This window comes from Neophocaena asiaeorientalis, unplaced genomic scaffold (assembly GCF_003031525.2).
Source record: "Neophocaena asiaeorientalis asiaeorientalis breed wild unplaced genomic scaffold, Neophocaena_asiaeorientalis_V1.1 scaffold176, whole genome shotgun sequence".
Lineage (NCBI taxonomy): Eukaryota > Metazoa > Chordata > Mammalia > Artiodactyla > Phocoenidae > Neophocaena > Neophocaena asiaeorientalis.
Window position 1 is genome coordinate 712847 of NW_020175788.1, and position 23665 is coordinate 736511.

General features: G+C 43.5%; 1 protein-coding gene across 4 annotated transcripts in view; it reads right to left on the minus strand.

The window, feature by feature from the left end:
• The window catches only part of PRKCQ (protein kinase C theta), a 143841-nt gene that overhangs the window by 119741 nt on the left and 435 nt on the right, over window positions 1–23665 (minus strand). For 3 of the 4 annotated variants that reach the window (XM_024732295.1, XM_024732294.1, XM_024732292.1), the window contains exon 1: window positions 8057–8185. The exons of the other annotated variant lie outside the window; for it this stretch is intronic. Coding sequence is in view for 1 of the 3 variants with exons in the window: in XM_024732294.1 (XP_024588062.1) it covers window positions 8057–8058 (2 nt within the window). In the remaining 2 variants the exon portion in view is untranslated. Of the gene's footprint in view, window positions 1–8056; window positions 8186–23665 lie in introns of those variants that run through there. 4 annotated transcript variants of the gene reach the window in all.

Consider the following 23665-nt stretch of genomic DNA (forward strand, 5'->3'; position numbering starts at 1 on the left):
TAGACATATTAGGATTAGTTGCTATTGATTGAGCACCTACTGTGTGCTAGACTGAGTGCTTTACACTCATCTAAAAGAATGCCCACGGCAGCTCTGCAAGGTAGAAATCGTCATCCCTACTTTACAGATGAAGAAACTGGGCATAAAGGTTAAACAACTCACACAAGGATTTGCAGCTAAAAAGGAAAAGAGCCAGGATTCAGCATCTGAGTGCCCTTCCCACTATACCAGGCGGCCAGAGTTTCTAGTTTTAAAGGTGAATGCCCTCAGACAACCTATTTTTAACTTTTTTTTTTTTTTTTTTTTTGCGGTACGCGGGCCTCTCACTGTTGTGGCCTCTCCCGTCGTGGACCAGGTGCGCAGGCTCAGCGGCCATGGCTCACGGGCCCAGCCGCTCCGCGGCATGTGGGATCTTCCCGGACCGGGGCACGAACCCGTGTCCCCTGCATCGGCAGGCGGACTCTCAACCACTGCGCCACCAGGGAAGCCCTATTTTTAACTATTTAAATTATTTTATATACCCCCCAATTAATCAAATGTAATTAAAACTATTTATTCTGACATGTCACTACTTCACATTTTCCTTTCGATTCGAAGTACAAAGGAGTCACAGTGTCTGTATATCTTGGAAGAAAGGCAAGACAGCAAATGTCAGTATCAGATTAATTTCTATTTGTATCATCATGTGCAGGACAGATCTAAAGATCTGAGGCACTTCTGTGCCCCCTACCCGCCTCACCCATGGCCAGAGCACCTAGCACCGCGTATCTGTCTCCAAAGCAACTGCTGCTAAATTGCTAACCTACTCTGTCCTTCAGGAAGGTCCTTTGTAACCGTTAAGGATGAGATCCTGGGAAAAAAAGGAAGAATATATTTGTTTGCATAATACTATGTTTCATCTTTTATTTTTAGACAGACTCCCAAGTCTGCAAGTCCTACAAACTATTTTGCTCTCTGGGCTCAGTGTCGCATAAAGAATGCATTCGTGGGCTTCCCTGGTGGCGCAGTGGCTGAGAGTCCGCCTGCCGATGCAGGGGACACGGGGTCCTGCCCCGGTCCGGGAAGATCCCACGTGCCGCGGAGCGGCTGGGCCATGAGCCACGGCCGCTGAGCCTGCGCGTCCGGAGCCTGTGCTCCGCAACGGGAGAGGCCACACTAGTGAGAGGCCCGCGTACCGCAAAAAAAAAAAAAAAAAATGCATTCGTTTATTTTCCAATCAATCATGGGGTTGGCCTCCCTGAACTATGTTGTGTTTGCTTCTAAAACATGCAGAAGCCTATTCTGTAACACAGATGACACGTTTACTTTCAGAAAATTGGAAGAGTTATATTATTTCAGGTGCCTAATAAAATATTCACAAACTTTTACCATTTATCTAATTTCTCTTGAGACAACAAAATAAATAGACATATTCTATGTAATAAACTTATACTCATGGCTTTCTCAGTCTAGATAGGCAAGATTCTTTTAAGAAAATGAAGGATTTCAAAAAACTTTGAGTTTTCTCCCTGAGTACACTTCTATTATGAATTGGGGGTAGAGTCATTAATTCATATTAAAGAAAAAAGAAATTCTCAGAGCAAACAATTTATGTATTAAGTTACCCTTTGGGGAGAGCTTCAGAGAGAGAGAGGTTTGGAGAAAAGAGTGGGGGAAAAATAATCTGAAAGGAGTTAAACTGTTTGTCATAGTTGCAGTTTTGAGTTTAATTCCTGCATCTATCTATTCCAGAAAATTGGTGGATGGCTGGATGTTTCCACGGAAATCAACCCCACTCAAGGTTCTTCTTCAGATTTGCCTTTTTAATGACCCAATCATACCGTCAACTTAAGTACCAATTTGCCCATCTAACCATGCAATGACCACAGAATACACTGGTAACAGCAAGGAGTGACAGTATAATTAACTCCACACTGATTTAACTTCTATTGATTCAGGCAAAGGAGGATACAAATTAAGACAACTGGAAACTGGGTCCTGACTTGTGATTTGATGCTTTCAGCTTGTCCTCAATACCTGCATTTATCAGACAGCTGTTGAACATTCTCTCCTACGTAAGAGAGATCCAATCCCACAAACGTATTACATCAGCTTTGTTTTTCTGAGTGACAGGTCTGCTATTATTTTCCTCACGTTATTGATTTATAGGTGGCGGGGGCTGTGGGGAGAGCAGCAGGAAAGGGTGAGACAATCACTATTACAATGCTGGGGGCAGATCTCTAACTTACTATGTAAGGAGATTCTCTAATTCAAGCAAACATGATAATCATTACCGCGCTCTCACTCATGTGTTGCACAAGGAACTAGGGAAATGAAAAAGGCATATTTCTTGTACCTGGTTCTCAATGAAATTTATAATTTAGCAAGGGGGGACTTCCCTGGTGGCACAGTGGTTAAGAGTCCACCTGCCAACGCAGGGGACACGGGTTCAATCCAATCCCTGGTCCAGGAGGATCCCGTGTGCCACGGAGCAACTAAGCCCACAACTACTGAGCCTGCGAGCCACAGTTACTGAGCCCACGTGCTGCAACTACTGAAGCCCGCATGCCTAGAGCCCGTGCTTTGCCACAAGAGAAGCCACCGCAGTGAGAAGCCCGTGCACCGCAATGAAGAGTAGTCCCCGCTCGCCGCAACTAGAGAAAGCCCGCGTGCAGCAACGAAGACCCAACGCAGCCAAAGATAAAAAAGATTAAATTAAAAAAAAACTAGCAAAGGAAGAGAAGGAAACAAACATAGATCATGGGCCGAAGCACTGTGCGAGGCACTGGCCATCATTTTTCATGTTCTCGTTAAATCCTCACATCAACCTTTGAAGAATGGGCTACTGATTCCATTTTACAGAGGAGACAACTCAAGTCTAAAAAGATCAAAGTAGAGTATTATTCAACCCCACGTTATAGCATACGTCAGAATATCCTTCCTTTTTTATTGGAGCATTGCCTTCCTTTTTAAGGCTGAATAATCCTCCATTTTTTGTACGTGCGACGTTACGTTTATCCATTCATCCGTCAGTGCACATTTGGGTTGTTTCCACCTATTGGCTATTGTGAATAACGCTGCTATGAACACAGGTGTGCAAATACCTTTTTCAGACGCTGCTTTCAATTCTTTTGGATGAATACCCACAAGGGGGACTACTGGATCGTACAGTAACTCTATTAATTTTTGTGAGGACGTGCCATATTGTTTTCCATAGTGGCTGTACCATTTTGCATTCCCAACAGCGTAGAAGGGTTCCAGTTTCTCCACATCCTCACCAAAACGTGTTATTTTGTTTTTTTGATAGCAGCCATCCTAATGGGTGTGAAGTGATATCTCATTGTGGTATTAATTTGCAATGATGTTGAGCACCTTCTCATATACTCCTTGGCCATTTGCGTATCATCCTTGGAAAAATGTCTACTCAAGTCCTTTGTCCATTTTTTAAGTTGGACTCTTTTTGGTTGTTGAGTTGTCTATAGCTACTAGTTTTTAAACTGTATTATAAAACATTTCAGGAATACAAAATATAAAAAATAACTTGATGAATACCCTACACCTAGAATCCAACCTAAAACAGAAAATCTAACTGATATATTTGAAGTTTCCAATGTCCTTCTCTGGACTGAATTTCCTTTCATACTTTCACTACCCACCAAGAGAACTACTATCCAGACTCCGGCAATTATTATTTCCACCATTTTTAATACATGTAACAAATATCTGTATATCTATATCTATTCTAATATAGCATATTTTACTGGCTTTAAAACTCAATATAAATTGTCATTCTTCTCGATACATGTAATCTTAATTTATTCATTTTCATGGCTCTATAGCTGTAGCTCTCAAATTTTTGGTCTTAGGACTCCTTTACCTTCTTAAAAATCACTGAGGCTGCCGAAGAGGTTCAAGTGGATTAATCAACATTTGCCATATCAGGAAATAACAATGAGAAGATTTTTAAGCACATATATTAATTTTAGATAATAAAAACCCATTACATATCACACGTTAGCATAAGCAACATATTTTACGATTAAATAATATTTTTCAATGCAAAAAAGCAATGGGAAAAGTGGCACTGTTTTACATTTTTGCAAGCCTTTTTAATGTCTGGCTTAATAGAAGACATTTGGCCTCTTACACCTGTTTCTGCATTTAGTCTGTTGCTATCGTAACACACAGCCTCTGGAAAACTCAGAGAATGAGACTGAAAATGTGAAAAAGGTCTTAGTCATGCTGTGAAATGAGTTTTGACCTGGGAACACCCTCAAAGTCTACAGGATCTCCAGGGGTCTCTGGACCACACTTGGAGAATCACTGCTCCTTAGAATTTCATTGAAATAAATATATTACAATTTCTTTATCCGTTCTTCTGTCAATGCTTTTTTTTTTTTTGCTTTTATTAATCATACAATTATGAACATTCTTGCAGATATCTCCTCGGGTGCATGTTTCTACAGAATATGCACAAAGTAGTGAACTACAGGGTTCTGGTGTATACACATCTTCAACTACAGTAGTTATTGTCAAATTGTTCTCTAAAATTCAAAATCTGTAAATGTGTCACTAGGCTCCAGCACCTAAAACTTTAATCAAGGTTATCTCTGGGAGGCAGGAAATGTGAGGATAATTTTTTACAACTTGAAATATAACTAATAGTATGGAATTGTATCTTGTATCTGGAGGAAGGTCTCCAGAACAAAAAGGTGCTTGTTAGCAACAGGAATAGCAAAAAAAAAAAAAAAAAAAAACCAAAAAAAAAAAAAAAAAAAACAGCCTCAAAAACAAACTCTGGCAGAGCTCATTCAAGTAATTGTAGGGAAGAAACACACCCATCTTTCTCTCCATCCTTTTCAACGCCCAATTCAACCATCTGTTGTTGAATTCAGCTGTGTGACCTTAGGCCAAGTTATATCACCTCCCTGGGTCCAATGTCCTCATGTGTAAAATGGTGATATTTCATGATTCTATGGATTAAAACACATTAACTTCAAGAAGACGATAGTGTCCCTGGGATACATGACTCACACACAAAGCGACACAGGCCAGTAGGTGAAGTCGACACAGATTTCTGAAGACAGAAAACTCCACAGTGGCAGCTTTAGGAGAGAAATGGGGCTCAGAGCTGGGAATTAAAGGGCTGGAACTGGAATGAGGGGAGGTAAGATTGGAGTAGGCACGCATATGAAAACAGTTCCCCTTTATGACAGCTTGGTCAGTGATATTTAGAGGCGGTGGCTAGATTCAGGGCCCGGGGAAATGCTGTGGCTGATGACACTTCTCTAGAGAGCCCTAAATTTAGAAGGAACCTGGTAAGGCCACGCCCATGCTGTGACTTGGCTTCTCCTGCAAATATGGCTCCGCCTCCCCTCCTCCACCAGCAAGCTTCCCTTCTCCACCTTCCATCAGCTGCTCTACCCTCTGCCCTTTGACTTCTGCCGCCTACCACTCTGCTGACCTTGCTCTCCCAAAGGGCACCAGTGATGTCAATTTCCAGATCCACCAGCTCATCCTGGGTCTTCTTCCGTGATATTAAACAACACTGCTGACTCCCCTTCTTCCCTCCTTCTGTCCTTGCACCTCTTTGGTCACTCTTCAGGCTACTCTATTGGTTCAGCTTCCTTTACCTAAACTTCTGAAATATGTCCAGGTTTTGACTTGACTCCTTTCTGGCTTATCTCACCCATGTTGATGGCTTCGCTGATTCTCTACTTAGTGGTAACTTCGAAAAGGACGTTTCTTCTTAAACTACACTTGCACGCCCTTCAGTCCTATACTTTTAACTACAAACTGGACACCTCCACCAGCTCAAGCACAGACAAAATAAATACTAATTCTACCTTTTCTTCAATGCCCAAGACTCTCCTCTCTCTCCTCTCTTGATCAATGGAATTACCATCCACTGAATCTTCCAACCTGGAAATACTGGAATTAACTGTGAGTAATCTTTTCATCTCTCACATCCAACTGTGCAACAAGACCTACCAGTTTTATCTGGTTATTTCTTTTGTATTTGATCCTTACTCTTTAATCTTTTAGCTTGAGAACTTCAGACGTTTTCCTTAGATTATTACAATAGATTCCTAATTAGTACCAACCCCTTGTCTTTGCATGCTGTCTGTTCCTCCTGCATCTTAGCCATAAGATCTGCCTTTCCAAATCTCTTCCACATTGAGAATCATGAAACACCTTCTCTTTGCCTAAAGTATAAAGTCCAGACCCAAAAGCCACACGATTTCTTCATTATGGACAAACTTCCAAACTTTAAGGAAATTCAACTTGGGCTAAAGATATCGATTAAACAAGACATTTAAAAGTATTTTGGTTTCTTAAAAATGTGTTCTTCTAAGTAGTTCTGAATTTGTTTCAAAGAACCTTCAGCAAAGCAAATCTTCCCTCACACAACTAGTACGATGGAAACAGACATATAATGTGAGTTAAAAAAAAAAAAAAAGCTTAGTAAACACAGGGAGGGGACATATGCAGAAACCCACAGCTGATTTAATTTGCAAAACCACAGCTTTAGCTCAACTAAAGTAAAGATGACTTAGATAAAATACAACCAGAAAACTGAGATAAAAGATATGGGGTAAATAAGTTAAGCTGATGATTTAGCAAGCAAATGTCATGGATGTATAGCATGAAAGTCTGAGAAAGCGCTTTGGACAAGAAAGCTGATGGACTGACTCCAGGGAGCCCCTGGGAACATGAAGTTCTTAGGGGCCTCCCTGCCTGCTGGAAGAGCATCATTTCCTGGACCACGTCCCTTCCCTTGTGAGGATATGGTCACTTAGTTTCAGGAGGAGAAAGAAGATTTTTTAGGTTGAAGCTGAATTTTGAGATTGGCGTGGGAGACCACTGGTGTTTATTAAGGCGGTTTTGGAGCCAGAGTTATATAGTGGAAGTCCCGAGGGCTTCAGTGTGGTCTTGACTCCACCACCAACCAGCTGCGACACGCTGAATATCTCATCTGAGCCCCATTTCCTCGCCTTTAAAAGGAGGGGTCTAGAAAGAAAAACTCATATTTGTACTTGCTAAAATTCTACACTTCACTATTTTTACCTCAATATTATGAAGATCAGAAGATGCTAAGAGACAGTGTTTATCCTGAGGATGAAACAACAGGGGAAAGACTGTTTAAAATTGCCTAGTGGTATTCCTTTTTCAGTAAACTATTTAGACAGTACCAAGTGCATTCTCAAGCACCGCGAGGCATGTTTCCTCCGATGTGGCTTGTGTGGAGGTTAAAAGGAGGAAAGGGAGTGACAGCTTGGGGGCCTGGGCTACAGGGGTGGGAAGTAATTAGATAGCCCTTTAGTTTCCTTCTACTCATTTGCCCACCTGCTGAAACTGCAGCAAGAAGCAATAAAAAGTTGTGGTTTTTCTTTTTTTAAGGTACAGACCCTCAGTACTCCTCAGAATCAGAATAGTCAGATTCCATGTATCTATTCAGACAACAAATATAACGACCACCTACGAAGTCCCAGGCATTTACCAGTAAAGAAACCCAGTGGTGACAAAGGAGCCAGTGATGACAAAGGGCCTCACGGAGGAACAAAGAAGACAAGGGTTATGTATCACTTGGGACCAGGGAGGGACAGAACATGCTCTTTCCATATCTCCCGACGACCTGTCAGCACCCTTCTTTTTTACTTTTTTTTCTAACCATGATTTTATGGCACTGAGTGCGTATCAGATGTTTTTCCTGTCCCTCCCTCTCCATAGAAAGAAAGCACTTGGTAATCTAAGAACAGGCCAGGTTCCAGAAATTCGTCTCTTTAGTTCTTCACTCTCTTTACTGATTTCACAGCACTGCCACGATCTAATTATCTTATTTACATACTGTTTATTTATCTTACTCCTCCGTGAGGGCCGAGACCTTGGCCCTCTTTTCTCCGGTGTATTCCCAACACCTGGATCAACTGCTGATAACGATCAGTGAAGGGCTGGACCAATGGATACTTGTGGACTGAATAAATGCCCGCCTGCTCCATCTTGCAAGAGTTCCCATTTTCTCTAAGTTACTGATTAAACCACTCTAACGTGTGAAGGAAATCTCAGCAGTACTTGCATTTTTAAGAGGATCTGTGTTTCTTAAACTTCTAGTTGGCAGAATTTCAGGTACTGGAATAAAGTGAAGTGAGGACTTTCAGGCGGTGTACTGGAGGGTATTTTGAGATCAGGTGGGAAGTAGCATTCCAAAGGCGGTCACCCTTTGATGTGCTGGGACGTCTGTGCCAAGAAAAAACAAATTCCTCTGTATTGGTCACAGCTTTCTCCCTCCCTCTCTGGCCAAACCCATAAATCCTGTAAAAGTGCTGGCTGGGGAGGGCTGTGCAGCAGGGGCCCACGAAGGTCAGAAGGATAAGGTTAAAACAGAAGCCACAGAAAGCACAGATACGCTATATTTCTTCCACCCCCAAGATGGTGCATTGTGGGTGTTACGTGCCTCGGTGGCTACTATAATTTTCCTACTTACTCATTTTCAGGACTAATATTTATATTCAACCTCTGAAAATTGTCCATTTGCTCAAATATGAAATATCTATGATATTTCTAGTTGTTATTTTGCAAAACCAGAAAAATAATAAAGTACAGAGTTCTTAAAATTTTTAAAAATTATTCTTTGGAAAATATTGGCAAAAGAAACGTTTTCTTTTTTCTTCGGTACGCGGGCCTCCCACTGTTGTGGCCTCTCCCGTTGCGGAGCACAGGCTCCGGACGCGCAGGCTCAGCGGCCATGGCTCACGGGCCCAGCCGCTCCGCGGCATGTGGGATCTTCCCGGACCGGGGCACAAACCAGTGTCCCCTGCATTGGCAGGCGGACTCTCAACCACTGCGCCACCAGGGAAGCCCATGTTTTCTTGAATAAGGATATCACTTTGAACTTTTCGGGATCCTGTGCTTCAGGAACTTGTCAAATAACAACAATTAATAAGTAATAGACATAAAAGGGATCAGAAAATTAATTTGAATCTTACCAGTGATTTCGTAGATATACTGACTAAAGAGCAAATTACAAAGTTACCTCAGGTATATACTGAGAAACAATTTAAGTATATCTCACAGCATAAGAATATGTCATTCTTCTCATTTCCAGAACTGCCTTATAAAGTCGAAGTTCAAACTTCAAAGTTATCACCAAAGAAGTTTAACCTGCCTGCATTTCGCACTCAGTTTTAATTAAACACACTTTCTTCTCAACAGCTCTTTGCAAATTACAGCAGTCAGTATGTGTATATGTATGTATGCGTGTATGCGTGTATGCGTGTGTGTGTGTGTGTGTGTGTGAGCGCGCGCATGTCCAGAGCTGATAGAATTTGCCATTTTAAAATGTGCCCCAAACCGTAATTGAGATATAAAGAGGGAAAGAAGTCTCAAAACTCATTTCTTAGAATTAATACCACTGTCAGGTAGTATTTTCAAAAAGTGAGTCCGTAGATACAGTATATTGCCATATTCAGCCTAAGCCAAGTAGAGCATTAGGAAGGTGGACTACGGCATCCCACTGCCTGCGTTCAAATCCCGGCTCTGCGGTTTAGCAGCTCGGTGACTCTGAACAGGCTGTTTAACTGGTTTCCTCGTCCGTAAAATGGGGACAATAACAGGACCCACCTCAAGTGAGTTAATAGATGTAAACGGATCGGAGCAGCTCCTGGATGCAGAAAAAGCTCAATCCAAGTCAGTTATAAGTACTAGCACTGAGTTTGATACACTCAACAGAGTCAAAGGAAAGATGGTCATATTTTCTTCCTCCACCATTTAGCAGAAAACATATTTTCTCACGACGATTACTTCCTTTAGAGTTGTTTTGTCAAAAGGCGGCTCCTGCTCTTTCAAGGTGGGTCTTCCTCGCTGGGGATTAGCTACATCCTCCCTCCCCTGAGTCACACCACTTCCCCTGAACCTTGTCACCAGCGTCAAGTACAACAGTTTCACTTTGACGTTATTGAGTCAATTTGGCTCAGGAGGAAAGCTATTCAGACAAGCGAAATAAGCAGCACCGTGGACTGAGGAGTGATGGTCCCACATGTTTTCCCGGAAGCAGCAACTCTTCTTCCCTTTGCCCAACTTTTCTCCTGCCCTCTTGGTCGGGCAGTCACCTGTTAAGAAGGTGTGCAGCGGAGTGAGGCTGTGTTATTGTTTGGCATCGGGGTGCCCCGCCTTTTAACTGCACGTCCGGGATGCCCCGACAGGGTGCGGTTCCCGCATCTCTGTGGATACACATGGCTGGGTCCGATGTCAGCCTTCTGTTTCTTCCTTCTTAACCATGACACTACGCTCTCACTGAATACTCTGTTTCAGCTCGTCTCTGGTCCTCTGTGTCTAGCGTGTCCCCTTTCTCTCTCTGCACGTTGGCGGTTCTGCATCCACCTTTGGTTCCGTCGCTCAGCTCACTCTTCACGGCTCTGACCTCCTCACACTGCCTTCTTCCTGTTTGGGGTTTTCTGGTCTTCCCTCCAGGCACCTTGCCACTCTACCCTGTGCGTAGACTGTGCTGACTGTAATGCCTGAGCGCTTGCTCTGTGGGGGACAGGCCAGGGCTGGACTGGAGAGAGAGACTCGGATCCCTGCCCTCAAGGAGCTCACGGTGTGGTCGGGGAGGAGGGGGTGTTATTACTGCTGCGGTGGCTTCCTCACAGGGCACTTCACCGGGGGAAGGATGCTTTCATACAGCAGGGGGTGGGGGAGCCTTCGCAGAGGCAGTGATGTCTGAGGGGCCAGCCAAGTGAGGATGCAATGGGAAGAAGTGTGTCCCAAGCACATGGTCCCACGTGGAGCTGTGCTAACCAAGTGGCGGTTGAAGAACGACTGGTGCTCGGGGCCTGGTGAGAGCGAGGCTGAGAGGCAGGCAGGGGACAGATAGGGAAGGACCTGGCAAGCCATGTGAAGGGTCTGGATCTTATTTTGTAGGTGACACAGAGCAAGGCGGAGCACGGCAATCAGATTTTTGTTTTCGTCAGGTCCTTCTGTCAGAGTGAAGAGGCTCCATCTCAGAAAAGAAACGTGAGGTCACTTTTACGAAATGTTATCCTATAACAGCCTAAATATTTGTGCTAGGCTGTGTTTCCACAGATGGCTGCAAGAGCATCTCCCATTCCAAAGCTCTTCTGCAATGCCACTTGGCCGGGCCCCTCCCTGTGATCTTGGCTGTCCTGGGATTTGCTTGGACCAGTAGAACTCCGTGACGCTCTGTGTCTTCTTAGTTTGGCCCTTAAGAGATGTGAGCCTTTGTGTGTTGGGAACACTCACTCTGAGGATCTAATTACCATGAAAGGAAGCCCAAGGTAGCCGCACAGAGAGAAAGAGAGGGAGCGGGATGTCCCAGTCTTCAAGCCATACCTACCCAGTGCCATATAGTATATGAGTGGTCCCATCTCAGATCTGTGCACAACCTCACGAGAGACGCCAGGTGAATCCATCAGGCGCAGAACCAGCCCACATTCCCGAGCCACAGAATCATAAGCAAAGAAAATGGTGCTGTTTTAAGCCACTAAGTGTCAGGGAAGTTTGTTACACAGTGACTGATACCCAAAGCAGTAGTCTAGGTCAAATAAATAGCACACCACAGCCTTGCCAAGTTCAGGACAATCGCATTGGTCCACGGTCAACATGTGCTAAGCTGTACTTCACTTAATTACTTATCACCAACTCTTATTTCAAGCCTATGTCACACTTAACGGAGGAGCGCTCAAGCTTTTGCAAAAAATGGTTCTTAGAAAATGTCATCCTCTGATTCCATCTTGCAAAAAGGCTAAGAAAATGCAGTTTAAAATTGCAGATTAAAATCGCAATTGTTTAAATGCAGATTCAAATTCCCTGGAATTCAGTCTGAACTTTCCTAATGGTAGTTTTCAGACAAATAGCCAAACAAACACGTGTCTCACTTTTCGGACCTGCAGAATGTCTGTTGGCTCTTTATAATTTGCTTTCTTAGCTATATTGCTAAATGTCTTGAGATAGGCCAGTACTTGAATAAACGGTGTGATCTCTCTCTGGGTCTAGATATTTAGACCTAGAGATCTTGACTATTCTTCCATGAGAAAATATCTACAATATTTTTTCAGGAGAAAACTGATTTTGTATATTTAAAGGAAGATATATTCTCTCTGTTCTGAATACCTCTAGTCTGTTCTCGAAAGAGAAAGGCTTGCCCTTCTTCCTTTCATTTCAACTGAAATAATAAAATTCAAATATGATGTTATGTGATGACATTTCTCTCTACCAGCTCCGCCTGTGGGAAACTGTTAACGGATAACTTTGCCTTCATTAATTTCTAAAATTATGTGCTAGTTTATGCTCGGCAATATTGGCAATTTGGGGTCAAGTAAGTCGCATTTTATTTTAATAAGTAATGCAAAGCCTTCCCTACTGCTCACGTGGCTTTCTTTCCTAAAGCACTTTTCATCAAAGTTCCCAAGTGCACTATAAATAATAACAAATCTCAATGCCCAGGAACTAGGGAAGAATCCCTGTTGTCAAATCCTGCGTTTTATTGTAATGGAGGAAGGTTAAAGTATTTTGTGCTGAACCTTTGGCAAATATTCAGGCTGCCTCTGCTCCAGAACTTGGAATTATGCAACTTATTTCTCCCTGAATTATTTCAACATTAAAAGGAGTTTTACAAAACTATCTAGGACTGGCTCAGCTGCATGTAAGAATTACTCTGATGAAAGAGTTTATTTATGGCTACTGTGAATATCACTCCATCTGTACAGCCTAAATATGTCCTTAAAAATGCATGCTAATTTATTTTTCTTTTCCAATGACTGATGCAGAAGAATGAAGAGAGTTCCCATTCTGAGAGGGGAGAAGATGCTATGTGGATGCTATTCATCACGATCCTATCTTCCAGAAACAAAGTCCACTGAGGAAATCAAGTTGTTCTTTTTGGAGAGGCGGCATTTTGAGAAAACCTGGTTGTTATCAGATTTCTTGTGTTACACAGTAGAAGAAAAAATGTGTTGCTGTTATCATGTGAAGTTTTAATTTGCAAAATCTAAACGACAGTGGAATGATTTCAGTGTTTGGGTGACTGCACTCCCATTTACTGGTGAAGGGTTACACTACTGGTTATATTCTCTGTTCTACACCTGTGCTTACGAGCGGGCTAACTACAGACTGGGAGCCATGAACTGTATCCACTACTGCGCCACACCAGGTGCCTGGGTGAAATCCCAGTGTGACTAGAATGTGTAGATATCAAAAGAACCCCCCGCCCCCCAAACAGCTACAATATATTAGGACCAGGAGGGATCCTACAGACTCCTCATCCGACGCACTCGTCTTATGGTCAATATGACAAAGCAGGAATGAGAACGTGGGTCTCCTCGCCCCCATTTCTGTGACTTTTCCATCTGCCTTCACTGTTAGATGGCTTGGGAAGACTGGCAAGGCACGGAAAAGCTGGACAAAGGCAGGGGGAAGGATGCCCCAAGATCCTATAGCCTCTCTCCAGTCTCTGCTACTGAAAAAGACAATCTAATCTGGATTAATACCCTTGGGTGCCAACTCCCGTATGTCTTCATTTATTGCAAGGGACCTGGAAAGCAAGGTGGAGGGACTGGCACAATGGAACTGGGCAGGGGAGGGGAGGAAGGCAACAGGTGACAGGGTATAGAGTCTGGCCAAACAGACATCAATGCGCCAAACTGTAACGACATACTTGGCCCTATGCACCACTTCTGAGCCAGACCCTTAACGTTCACCTTAAGCAGACAGGCCAACATTGCAGTGCTTAGGGCTCTTAGCACTAATGATTAGGCCCTGAAAAACGTGACAGTCAAAGTCAGAATCCTTCTTGTCAGCGATGAGAGAAAAATAAAATCTATTCCCAGACTAGGAGAGGCTTCATGAGCTTCCGCAAATCAAGATGCGGTCTGAGCTCTGTGCCTAGAGTTTAAGAAAGAGAAGTAAATAGAAGACCTGGAATAGGTGAGCTTCCTCAGGAAATACTAATTGAATTCGAATATCATTACTGAGCTCTGCTTATGAGCTAGATAGAATCTCAAGTCCCCAGAGACATGAGGAAGCATAAGAGGCAGGGTGACACATTACAAGCTACACAGAAAAGGTACAACACACAAAGACACTTGCTTGGGTAATTGCCAAAGGGACTCTGGTTGAGAAGAGGCTCCATGAACAAGGTGAGGAATAGCACTTAAGGGGGCCACCTGATTTTCTTATTTCCCAAAGGAAAGCAGGACACATGGGATGGAGAAGCCATTAGGCTCTGGAAGGAAGGGGTGCTGAGTGAGAAGTGTCTCCCTTGTTCTGCAGTCAAAGATGAGCGTAACTCTTTGGTTGCCCTTGTGTGATTCCCCCACCCACCCCCCGGGGGGCGGGGAATGTCACAGTGGAACTCACAGAGCTTTTCCCCTGAAACATGATGGCATTCACATAGCAAGTATACTAAAAACTGCCTCTGAAATCCCATTGAGGTGACACAGGCTTTTGAGGTTAAAACCCTAAGCTCCGGTTTTAACATTGTTTTAGCTGTGGCTTACTTGCCATTAGAAACCCACGCTGGTGTTCATTTTATTATTGCTGGGATTTATCTTTAATCCTCTTTAAAAGATTATGTTTTTTTCCTCCGCTGGTCCCATATTTTTGGTTACACTTTCAGTGAGTCTCCTAAATAATTTATTACTCTTTAAGATATTTTTCTTCGAATACTCTCAATTATTTAATCTTTGGCATGCCTTTATTGTCCTAATTCTCAAATTCAGTCTTTTACTTTTTACCTTAATGAAGTGTAAGATCATGATGATTCTGTTCTGAAGAATCCTTAAAATCTTTTATCGTTTCATTAAATTTTTTAACCTCTTTTACCCTTTGATAATTTTTTATTAAAATAATTTTGCGTTCGCTGTATATTTGCATTTAATGTTTATCTACTGCCTCAACCTTGTAGGATATTTCAGAATATTTCAATATTCCTTTTTGTTTCCTGATCATTCCTAATCTTTTTGTCTTTTATTATTGGCATCTCCCAGCGAAGTGAGAAACTATGAGGATGACAGAGGGAGAAAATCATACCACAGAGCTGGGGAGATGGAGTTTTTCCCTGGTAGCAAGATGCGTCTTTGCATTTTTCAATGTTTCCCATCACCTTCAACTCTGACTCTGTAGTAGAATGTATCTAGATAATTCCAGAGACCCACAGGCAAAAAATACTGAAGATCATAATGATTATATTTGTGTAGACATTTAAACTACCAGATTGGGATTAGCACACAGTCCCTTAGACAATAAAGGTTCTAAAATGTGTGGCTCATTTATTTATTCCACTAATATTTATCGAGCACCTACTATGCATCAGCAACAGTGCTAGATACCAGGGATTCAATCAAGAATAAGAGAATGTGCCTTCTGCCCTCAGAGAGTTTACAATCTATTTGGAACATCTAAAGGTAAAGAAACCAGTATATGCTAAGTGCCGTGCCAGCTAACGTGTACTGACTGGTTGCCACGCATGGGGCTAAGTGCTGTATATAGATGATCTCGTACATGCTTTAAGGACATGTGGGAGGAAACAAAATCCTAATTTGGAGGAAGAGTTTTCCAGAGGAAAACTATCTAAGTGAGGCCCTGAAAATGTAGAGAATAGCCAAAGGAAGGCGGGATTAGAGGTAGGGCAGAAATTTCCATGAGGCAGTGGGATGCACGGGACCACTATGGAACCCAAAGAGGCTTGGACTTGGAGGACAGTGATGTGTGTGGTGCTGGAGAGATGAGGCTGGAGAGGACAGGGGAGTGCAGACCAACTAGAACCTTCTAATTCATGTTACAGGGTCCAGCTTTCATTCCAAGTACACTGGGTGGCCATTGGAGAGTGTAAAGCAAGGAGTGACAAGCTCAGATCTGGGTTCTAGAAGGATCCTCCCAGCTGCAGCACGGAGGACAGTCCACAGTAACAGAGACCAGTGAGGAGGTTCTGGCAGTGATCCAGAAGAGAAATGGTGTGACCTGCAAATAGTGTGGGGGCTGGAGAAGGTGGATGGAGTAAGAAGATAAGCAGGGGGTGCGGCTAACAGAACTTGGTTTGGGCTGAGCTGCGGAGGTGACGAGTCAAGGAAGACGTCCAGGTTTCTGCTTGTGCAAGGACAGCTGATGCCAGCGCCAGACACGGAAAAGAACGGGAGGCGGGTCTGTGGAAAGAGAAAGGGGAAGACGACACCTGCAGTTTGGCGCCTGGGGTGCTGGATGCGCCCATCTAGCAGCAGCAAAAGAGGACTCTGGATAGGTCATGGATGGGCAGTGGTCAGCCAGGAGGTGGCTGTTAAGGTCAGCGAGCGGTGAGGTTACCCATGGGGTGAGAACACTGAGGAACATCAACCCTCCAGGGGACAGAAAGGAGAGGAGCAGCTTGAAAAGCACAAGAGAGGAAGGAAGAACGGGAAGGGGGGATGGGAGGAAGACGTTGCTCAGAGAAGCCACAGGTGCTCAGTAGCTGTCTGCTGCAGAGAAGTCAAGGAAGACGGGAGAGGAATTATAGCAAGAATCAGCAAAAGGGAACAGGAAAGAGATCCATTCCCAGGGGCAAGGCCAGATGTCTGTAGCCAAGACACGGAGGGAGAACACAGAGCAGCAGGTGCAGAGGACAATTTAAGGAGTCTGGCTGTGAAGAGGAGGAAAGAGAGAAGTAGCTGGAGGGAGGCACAGAAGGATGGCCTTTTTCTTCAAAGAAGGGAGGGATTTCAGCATGTCTGTACAGGGAGAATGGGGCCAGGCATGAGGGAGGGAAGGAAAATACAGGTGCAAGAGGACATAATCAAGAGAACGAGATTCTCAAGGAGGAAGAAGAAATGGATTCCAGAGCTTCAATGGAGGATGAACATTAGACAGGTGAGGATTTTTTTCTTTTTTCTTCATTGTAAAAGACGGGAAGGATGGGAGGGTGGATCCAGACAGAGTTGGGCTTGTAGCCCTGTGATCTCAGGGTAAGGTGGTTTTCATCAGGAAAACTTCCATTTTCTCAGCGAAGCAGGCTGAGGGGGTGACGGTGGCAGGAGACGGTCTGAAATAGCTGCTGTAGAAAGAGTTGACCAGGCAAAGTCTGAAAGCCTGGCAGATGCTGGAGATCCTGGAATCACGCACCAGGAATTTGCATAATTGCATCACTTTGTCCAGTAGAAACTCATCAGCCTCTGGATACACATTGGGAAAAGGAGACAGTGGGACTCAGCTATGGCCCCAGGGATCCCAGCTTTAGAAAGGAAAGCACGGCGCCTCACATGGCTCCACGGAGGCTGCTTCGCCCAGAAGCAGGGAGAAAGCTTCAGGGGGGAGGAAAGAGCGGCCCTTTTCATCTTTGTCAACAGCCCTGGTGTGTTTAATCAATACTACTTCTTCCTATGTGACTTAGTTCCTTAAGAAGCTGATGGGGTATATCCCAAAGTCCATATTCCTCTTAACTAACGTGGAATATGGTTATAACACATTCCCTGAGAAGATGTCTTCAAATTGCGGGAATACAATCTATGGAGGCCTGAAAGGAAGATTAAATTGTGAGCCAAGAGATCAGGGTTCACAGCTAGCCATTTGTCAGGTAACCCTCGGTCAAGCTTCTTAAGCTCTACAAGCCTCAGCGTCTCCTCTGTAAACTGGAGATGATCCACCCAATGAGCAGTATCGTAGGAGTAGATAATTCCATGTATCCAGGCACCTGCATGGTGATCGCCCAACTAATGTCACTTTCTCCTGCCCTCCCTCCAGGCCTGCACCTGTGTGATTCTATAACTTAAAAGGAACATTATAGAAAACTAAATGTCATGGGTCTATCATTTTCGAGCTTTTGGGTAAGACACATGTCCCAAACTCCAGGACCCAAAATTTCATGAATCACTCTTGCTACATGAAATGCATGCTGGTCTTTTCTGTTCCATTCGACTTCATATTTAAAGATATGCTTGTTCCAACACAGTAAGTTAACTTCATAATCCAATAATGGATTGTGTCTTGCAGTTTAAAAAACACTGGGTGAGAGACCTGTTTTTGTATCACTGAAAACATTAACGGACCACAGAACGGAAAATGCTGAAGACTATTGCTCTAAAAGCGCTACACACGCAGCTGACATGAATTTCTCCCCAAACTGAAAGAAAGGTCAGCTGACTTTCATGAAAGACTTGGCTTCTTGCTCACCTGGGCTGAGAAGAGTTGTCTTATCTGACCATGAACTCACAGCACTTGGCTTGCTTTGGAAACTCCCCCGTATCTTGGCAACACTCTACTTGCTAGATGCTTATTTTAGCATCTACTCAGTGTGAACTGAGTAGAGGGCTGAGACGGGAAAGGGGGTAAGATAGCCAAGGGCAACTAAGGGTCCGCTCTTTGTACTTTCAACTAAAGAGTGTAGTTGATGCCAGTAGCACACTTTGAGGGGGAACTCTGGGCTCAGCCCCTCTACTCACTCACCCGCTGTGCTCAAACCAGACTGTCTTCCTTTCCCTCACTAGGATGTCATGCTCACAGTAATCCTAAAATGCCATTCCCACCTTCCAGAACATCCTCATCAACCCCTCAGGTCTCAGCTGAGCCGTTGCTTTCTCTGGGACATCTTCTCAGACACCCCAGATCTACTGCTCCCATGACACCACGTATGTCCCTAGTACAGCGCTTACACCCTCATTCTGCACTCATTTACTCACTACGTGCCAGCACTACTGTAGGAGCTGGGAATACGGCTACGGACAAACGCCAGCCCTCAGGGAGTTTATACTCTAGAGAAAGAAACAGACAAAATAAACATATAACGTTGTCATGGACCGTAATATTATAAACTGACATATAACAATACAAACATTGGGCTGGCCAAAAAGTTCATTGGGTTTTTCCATAAGACGTTATAAAAAAACCCAAATGAACTCTTTGGCCACCCCAATACATGATGAAATCATCACACTTAGAATTTCCCCTTCATCTGGCTGCATCTCCCCCCCGGGGGGGTTATATGGCACAGCGTGCGTCTCTGCGCCTCCCAACAACAGCTTGACAGATGAAACCACAGCCGTCAACTTTTTGGTTCTCTCCACTGTCCTAAGAATCTGTCTTGGGCCTCCCTGGTGGCGCAGTGGTTGAGAGTCCGCCTGCCGATGCAGGGGACACGGGTTCGTGCCCCGGTCCGGGAGGATCCCACGTGCCGCGGAGCGGCTGGGTCCGTGAGCCATGGCCGCTGAGGCTGCGCATCCGGAGCCTGTGCTCCGCGGCGGAAGAGGCCACAACAGTGAGAGGCCCGCGTACCGCAAAAAAAAAAAAAAAAAGAATTTGTCTTGTTTTGGTCACATATAAGAGATAACTCAACCTTTACCTAATCTTCCGCAAAGGGTCTGTTCTGCACATTTAGTGTTGTTAATACTAACGCCACGCTTACTTGATTCTCAACAACTATTCATTGCTAAACCACGAGGTCCTTCACGTAAGCAGGGGCAGCCCTCCCTACAGAGACGCGGTGTTTATCTGTCAGGAGCCCTCCTGCCCATGGGTTCCCTAGTCCCCCAGGAGGTGCTGGAGTAGTAAGTCCTCCAATTATTCTTCGCTAGAAAAAGGGACATAAGCACAAGGTGAGATAGGAAAAAACTAATTCAGGAGCAGCATCGGCCCAGAGAACCCGCACGTCGGGCACCAAATGATTTGGTAAAAAGCTAACTGGTTAATTGGTTAACCTCACACCCATCAGGATGCCAACTGTCAAAAAACAGAAAATAACGGGTGTCGAGTATTGGCGAGGACGGGAGACACTGACACCCTCGTGTGCTGTTGGTGGGAGCGTAACATGGTACAGCCGCCATAGAAAACAGTGTGGTGGCTCCTCAAACAACGAAACCCGGAATCATCATTTAATCCAGCAATTCCACTTCTGGGTATACAGCCAAAAGAATTTAAAGCAGAAATTTGAAGAGATACACCCATAGTCATAGCAGCACTACTCGTAAGCCAAAATGTGGAAGCAGCCCAAGGGTCCATGAACAGATGAATGGATAAACAAAATGTGGTAGATACATACAATGGGATATTATTCAGCCTTTAAAAAGGAAGGAAATTCTGACACGGGCTACAACAGACGAACCTGAAGGACACTAAGCTAAGTGAAATAAGTAATTCACAAAAAGACAAATACTGTCAGATTCCATTTATATGAGGTCCCTAGAGTAGTCCAATTCAGAGACAGAAAGTGGAAGGGAGGGGTGGATGGGGAGTTGTTTAATGGGTACACAGTTTCAGCTTTGCAAGATGAAAAGAGCTCTGTAGATGGACAGTGGTGGTAGTTGCATGGCAACGTGAATGTACTTAATGCCCCTGAAGTGCACATTTAAAACTGACGAAGATGGGAAATTTTGTTATGTGTATTTTATCACAATTTAAAATATTTAATTGGTAGGTCGTCTAGCTCTGTGGTTTATGGCAATGTTTGGTGATCACACACACCTGATTCTAACAGTTACCAGCTGGAAGAGCTGGGCAAGGGACTCAACCTCCCTGAGCCTCCGTTTCCCCATCTGCAGAATTCGGATGGTGATGGTGGTGGTGATGGTGATATCAAATTTATATAAGCTTCGCGAAGATTAAACATTACAGACAGTAATGTCTGTCAAATACAAATAAAACTGAGTATAATGTCTGGCACATAAATTATAAATAATAATACATCAATAAAATCATGCCTTATTGCTTTTATTGGCTCTGATTACCATCAATATTAGTAGCTTAATTCAAAAGTTAACATCATAATTTTTTTTAAAAAATGATATAAATGAACTCACTTATGAAACAGACTCAGATTTTGAAAACAAACCTATGGTTACCAAAGGGGAAATGTGTGTGGAGGGGGGATAAATTAGGAGCTTGGGATTAACAAATACACACTACTATATATAAAACAGATAACTAATAAGGACCTACTGTATAGCACAGGGAACTCTACTCAATATTCTGTAATAATCTATATGGGGAAAGAATCTGAAAAAGGATATACGTATATGTATAACTGAACCACTTTTGCTGTACACCTGAAACTAACATTGTAAATCAACTACGCTCCAATAAAACGGAAAAAACAAAAGTTAACGTCAATCTGTAGAAGTATGTGCTGTCAGAGTGAGTGGCTCTGAATATCCGCTAATTTAATCCCAGAGCAGAAATCTATGATTGTAGGCTTAGGATGTGCTATCCCTAATTTCAGAAACCTCTGCTTCTCATTTTGCACCAAGGATATCTTTAGATGACAGAGCAATGTGTATAAGTGCTTGACACGTTAAAATAATGAAAGATGTTTCCATTATTGCAAGGAAACACCTTTTATCTTTTTTGCCTCGACATCATGTTTTCCTATGAGTTTCTCCTAATTTCTGCCTTAACAGTTGAAATACATATTAGAAAGCAAACCTGGATGATTTGCTGCTTGAAAACGAGACACTTAACGTTTTAAAAGAGACAGAAACAAAGAATGAGTTTAATGCTATGTCATGTCACCACAAGACTAATTTCCCTACTTTTTAATTACAATCTGATTTTGGGCAACAAAATTACGTAAATATGAAACCACATTATACATCGGTATTCTCTGGGACTTATAACCATTTTTTATTTTTATGAAATGATTTGTGAAAATTACTTGAAAAACAGATAAAAGATTGAACCCTTTAAAATGGAAGCCACCTGAAATCAAAAATACGCTTAACAGTCACATTTGATTACTATATCAGCAATACTTTCAAAGGCCAACAATATAATCAGTAACTCTAAAACATGAAATGCACTAAGAACAGGAAGTACTAATTCCAATTCCTATTTTAAAGGAGGGCAAATGTCCTATCATCGAATTCTGCAATTATAAGGAGATCTGTGGAGCTTTACTCCTGAATCTCCTGGTAGATTTCTACCAGAAGCCCACACTCTCAAAAGAAAATCCTGAACCCAGTCCACATGGAATTTTAGATAAAACACCAAATTCATGACACGAAAGAATTTCGTCTTTTCCACAGAAGAGAGACAATATATTACAATGGCATGAGGGACCTTTATAGAAATGGCCAAAGACAAATGGGCTATTCGAGGGAGCCTCCAGGACCTGCTGTGAACAGGAGAAATCTCATCTCGGTGTTGAAAGGGATCTTTGAGATTTGAAGAAGGACCACTGTGTGACTTACTGAACAATATCCCTGCATACCCGAAAGACAAGTGACACCAAAAAAAGTTCCAGTGTTGACCTATGTATCTTCCAAACAGACTCAATAGGGAGTGTCTGTTGCAGGGAGGAGGGTCTGGGAGAAGGAAAGCAGCTCAAGCTCATCTGAGAGCCACCTGCCATCCTGAGCAACCATCACACAAGACAGTGGCGGAAGTGAACAAGTGATAAGCAGAGGAGGTGACAAGAATCCTCCCTGGAAGTTTACATTTTAAAAGTTTACAAGAAAAATCACAGGGGCTGAAACAAAGGCTGGTGATGCTGACAGGTTACTCTTGAAATCAGAGAGAAAAGTTAAGGGGGGAACCCCCAAAAAAACCAACTTAATTTTTACTTAATTGCTAACTTGGAGGAGTTCCACAGCTGGGGCTTTGAAGGTTTTAGAAGCTCTTCCCATGTTGCCTCTTTAAATATATATACGGTTCAATCAGCACAAGAAAGACTAACCAGATCAGTCAGTGGCAGACACCTGCCTCAAACAATGGCACTGATCTCCGAGGGATTTTAAACAGCTGGGCATAAACTTCAAAAGTAATTTGCAACCAAATTAGTAAATGTCACCCTCCTTCCAACCAGACACAGCATTTTTTAAAAGACATTAAGCATCCACGGTGAGACTGCCATTTTATAAGAGTTAACAAAGATAAGTTACAGGGGAAATGAAGATGGTGATTCACAAGTTTGGGTGTGTGGGGGGGCACCTTACGAACAGGGCTTGTCTATTAAGTATCCCCATCAGGAAAGGACGGTGGTGATCACAGCTTCTAGAGAACAATGTAAGAAGAGCAACAACCAGACTCGTGTTCAGAAAGGGCAGGGCACCTGCAGGACCCGCACGTTACCGCTACCTAGGAATGCATCATCCTTGGTCTGGGTCATTCTCTCCACGGACACAGAGCGGTGTCCTCTCCTTCTCCCCGTGTCACCACCTCCTTCCTTGTCAGCTTGGTCCATCACTGAATCATCTTTTCTTAGCACCACTCTGATCAGGACAGCCCCGAAGGACAAGGCAGCTCAGCAGTGTTGTCCCTGCAGAAACCCCAGCATCTCCCAGGTGAGGCCGCCTCGGGCCTCTCTTCATTGACCCCGTGGGGAGTAACGAGCCGTTAGCATGAAAGGTCCATTTCACACTGATAACCGGGGCTCTTAAAAACCCAATAAAATAAAGACACTGACTCTACTTTCTTAACATGTGGCCCTCAAAGCTGAAAAACATTCTTACCAAGGTTACAGGATTGAGCACCAGGAAAAAAAACCACTCATCCACAATTACGGCATGAAGCACCACTTTTTTTTTTCTTTGTATCTATCAAAACCGGCCTCGCCCTGACGACGGCCCCTGGAAACAAACCAAGTTTGTTTAGAAGCGAGTGTTAGCAGCCCTATCCGATCCTCTAACAAATGCCAAGAAAACTGGTTATTTTCCTCTGCGGACAGGTTGCCAGTGCATCAAACACCTCTCCTTCCCAATACGTGCCGAGAACACAAAAC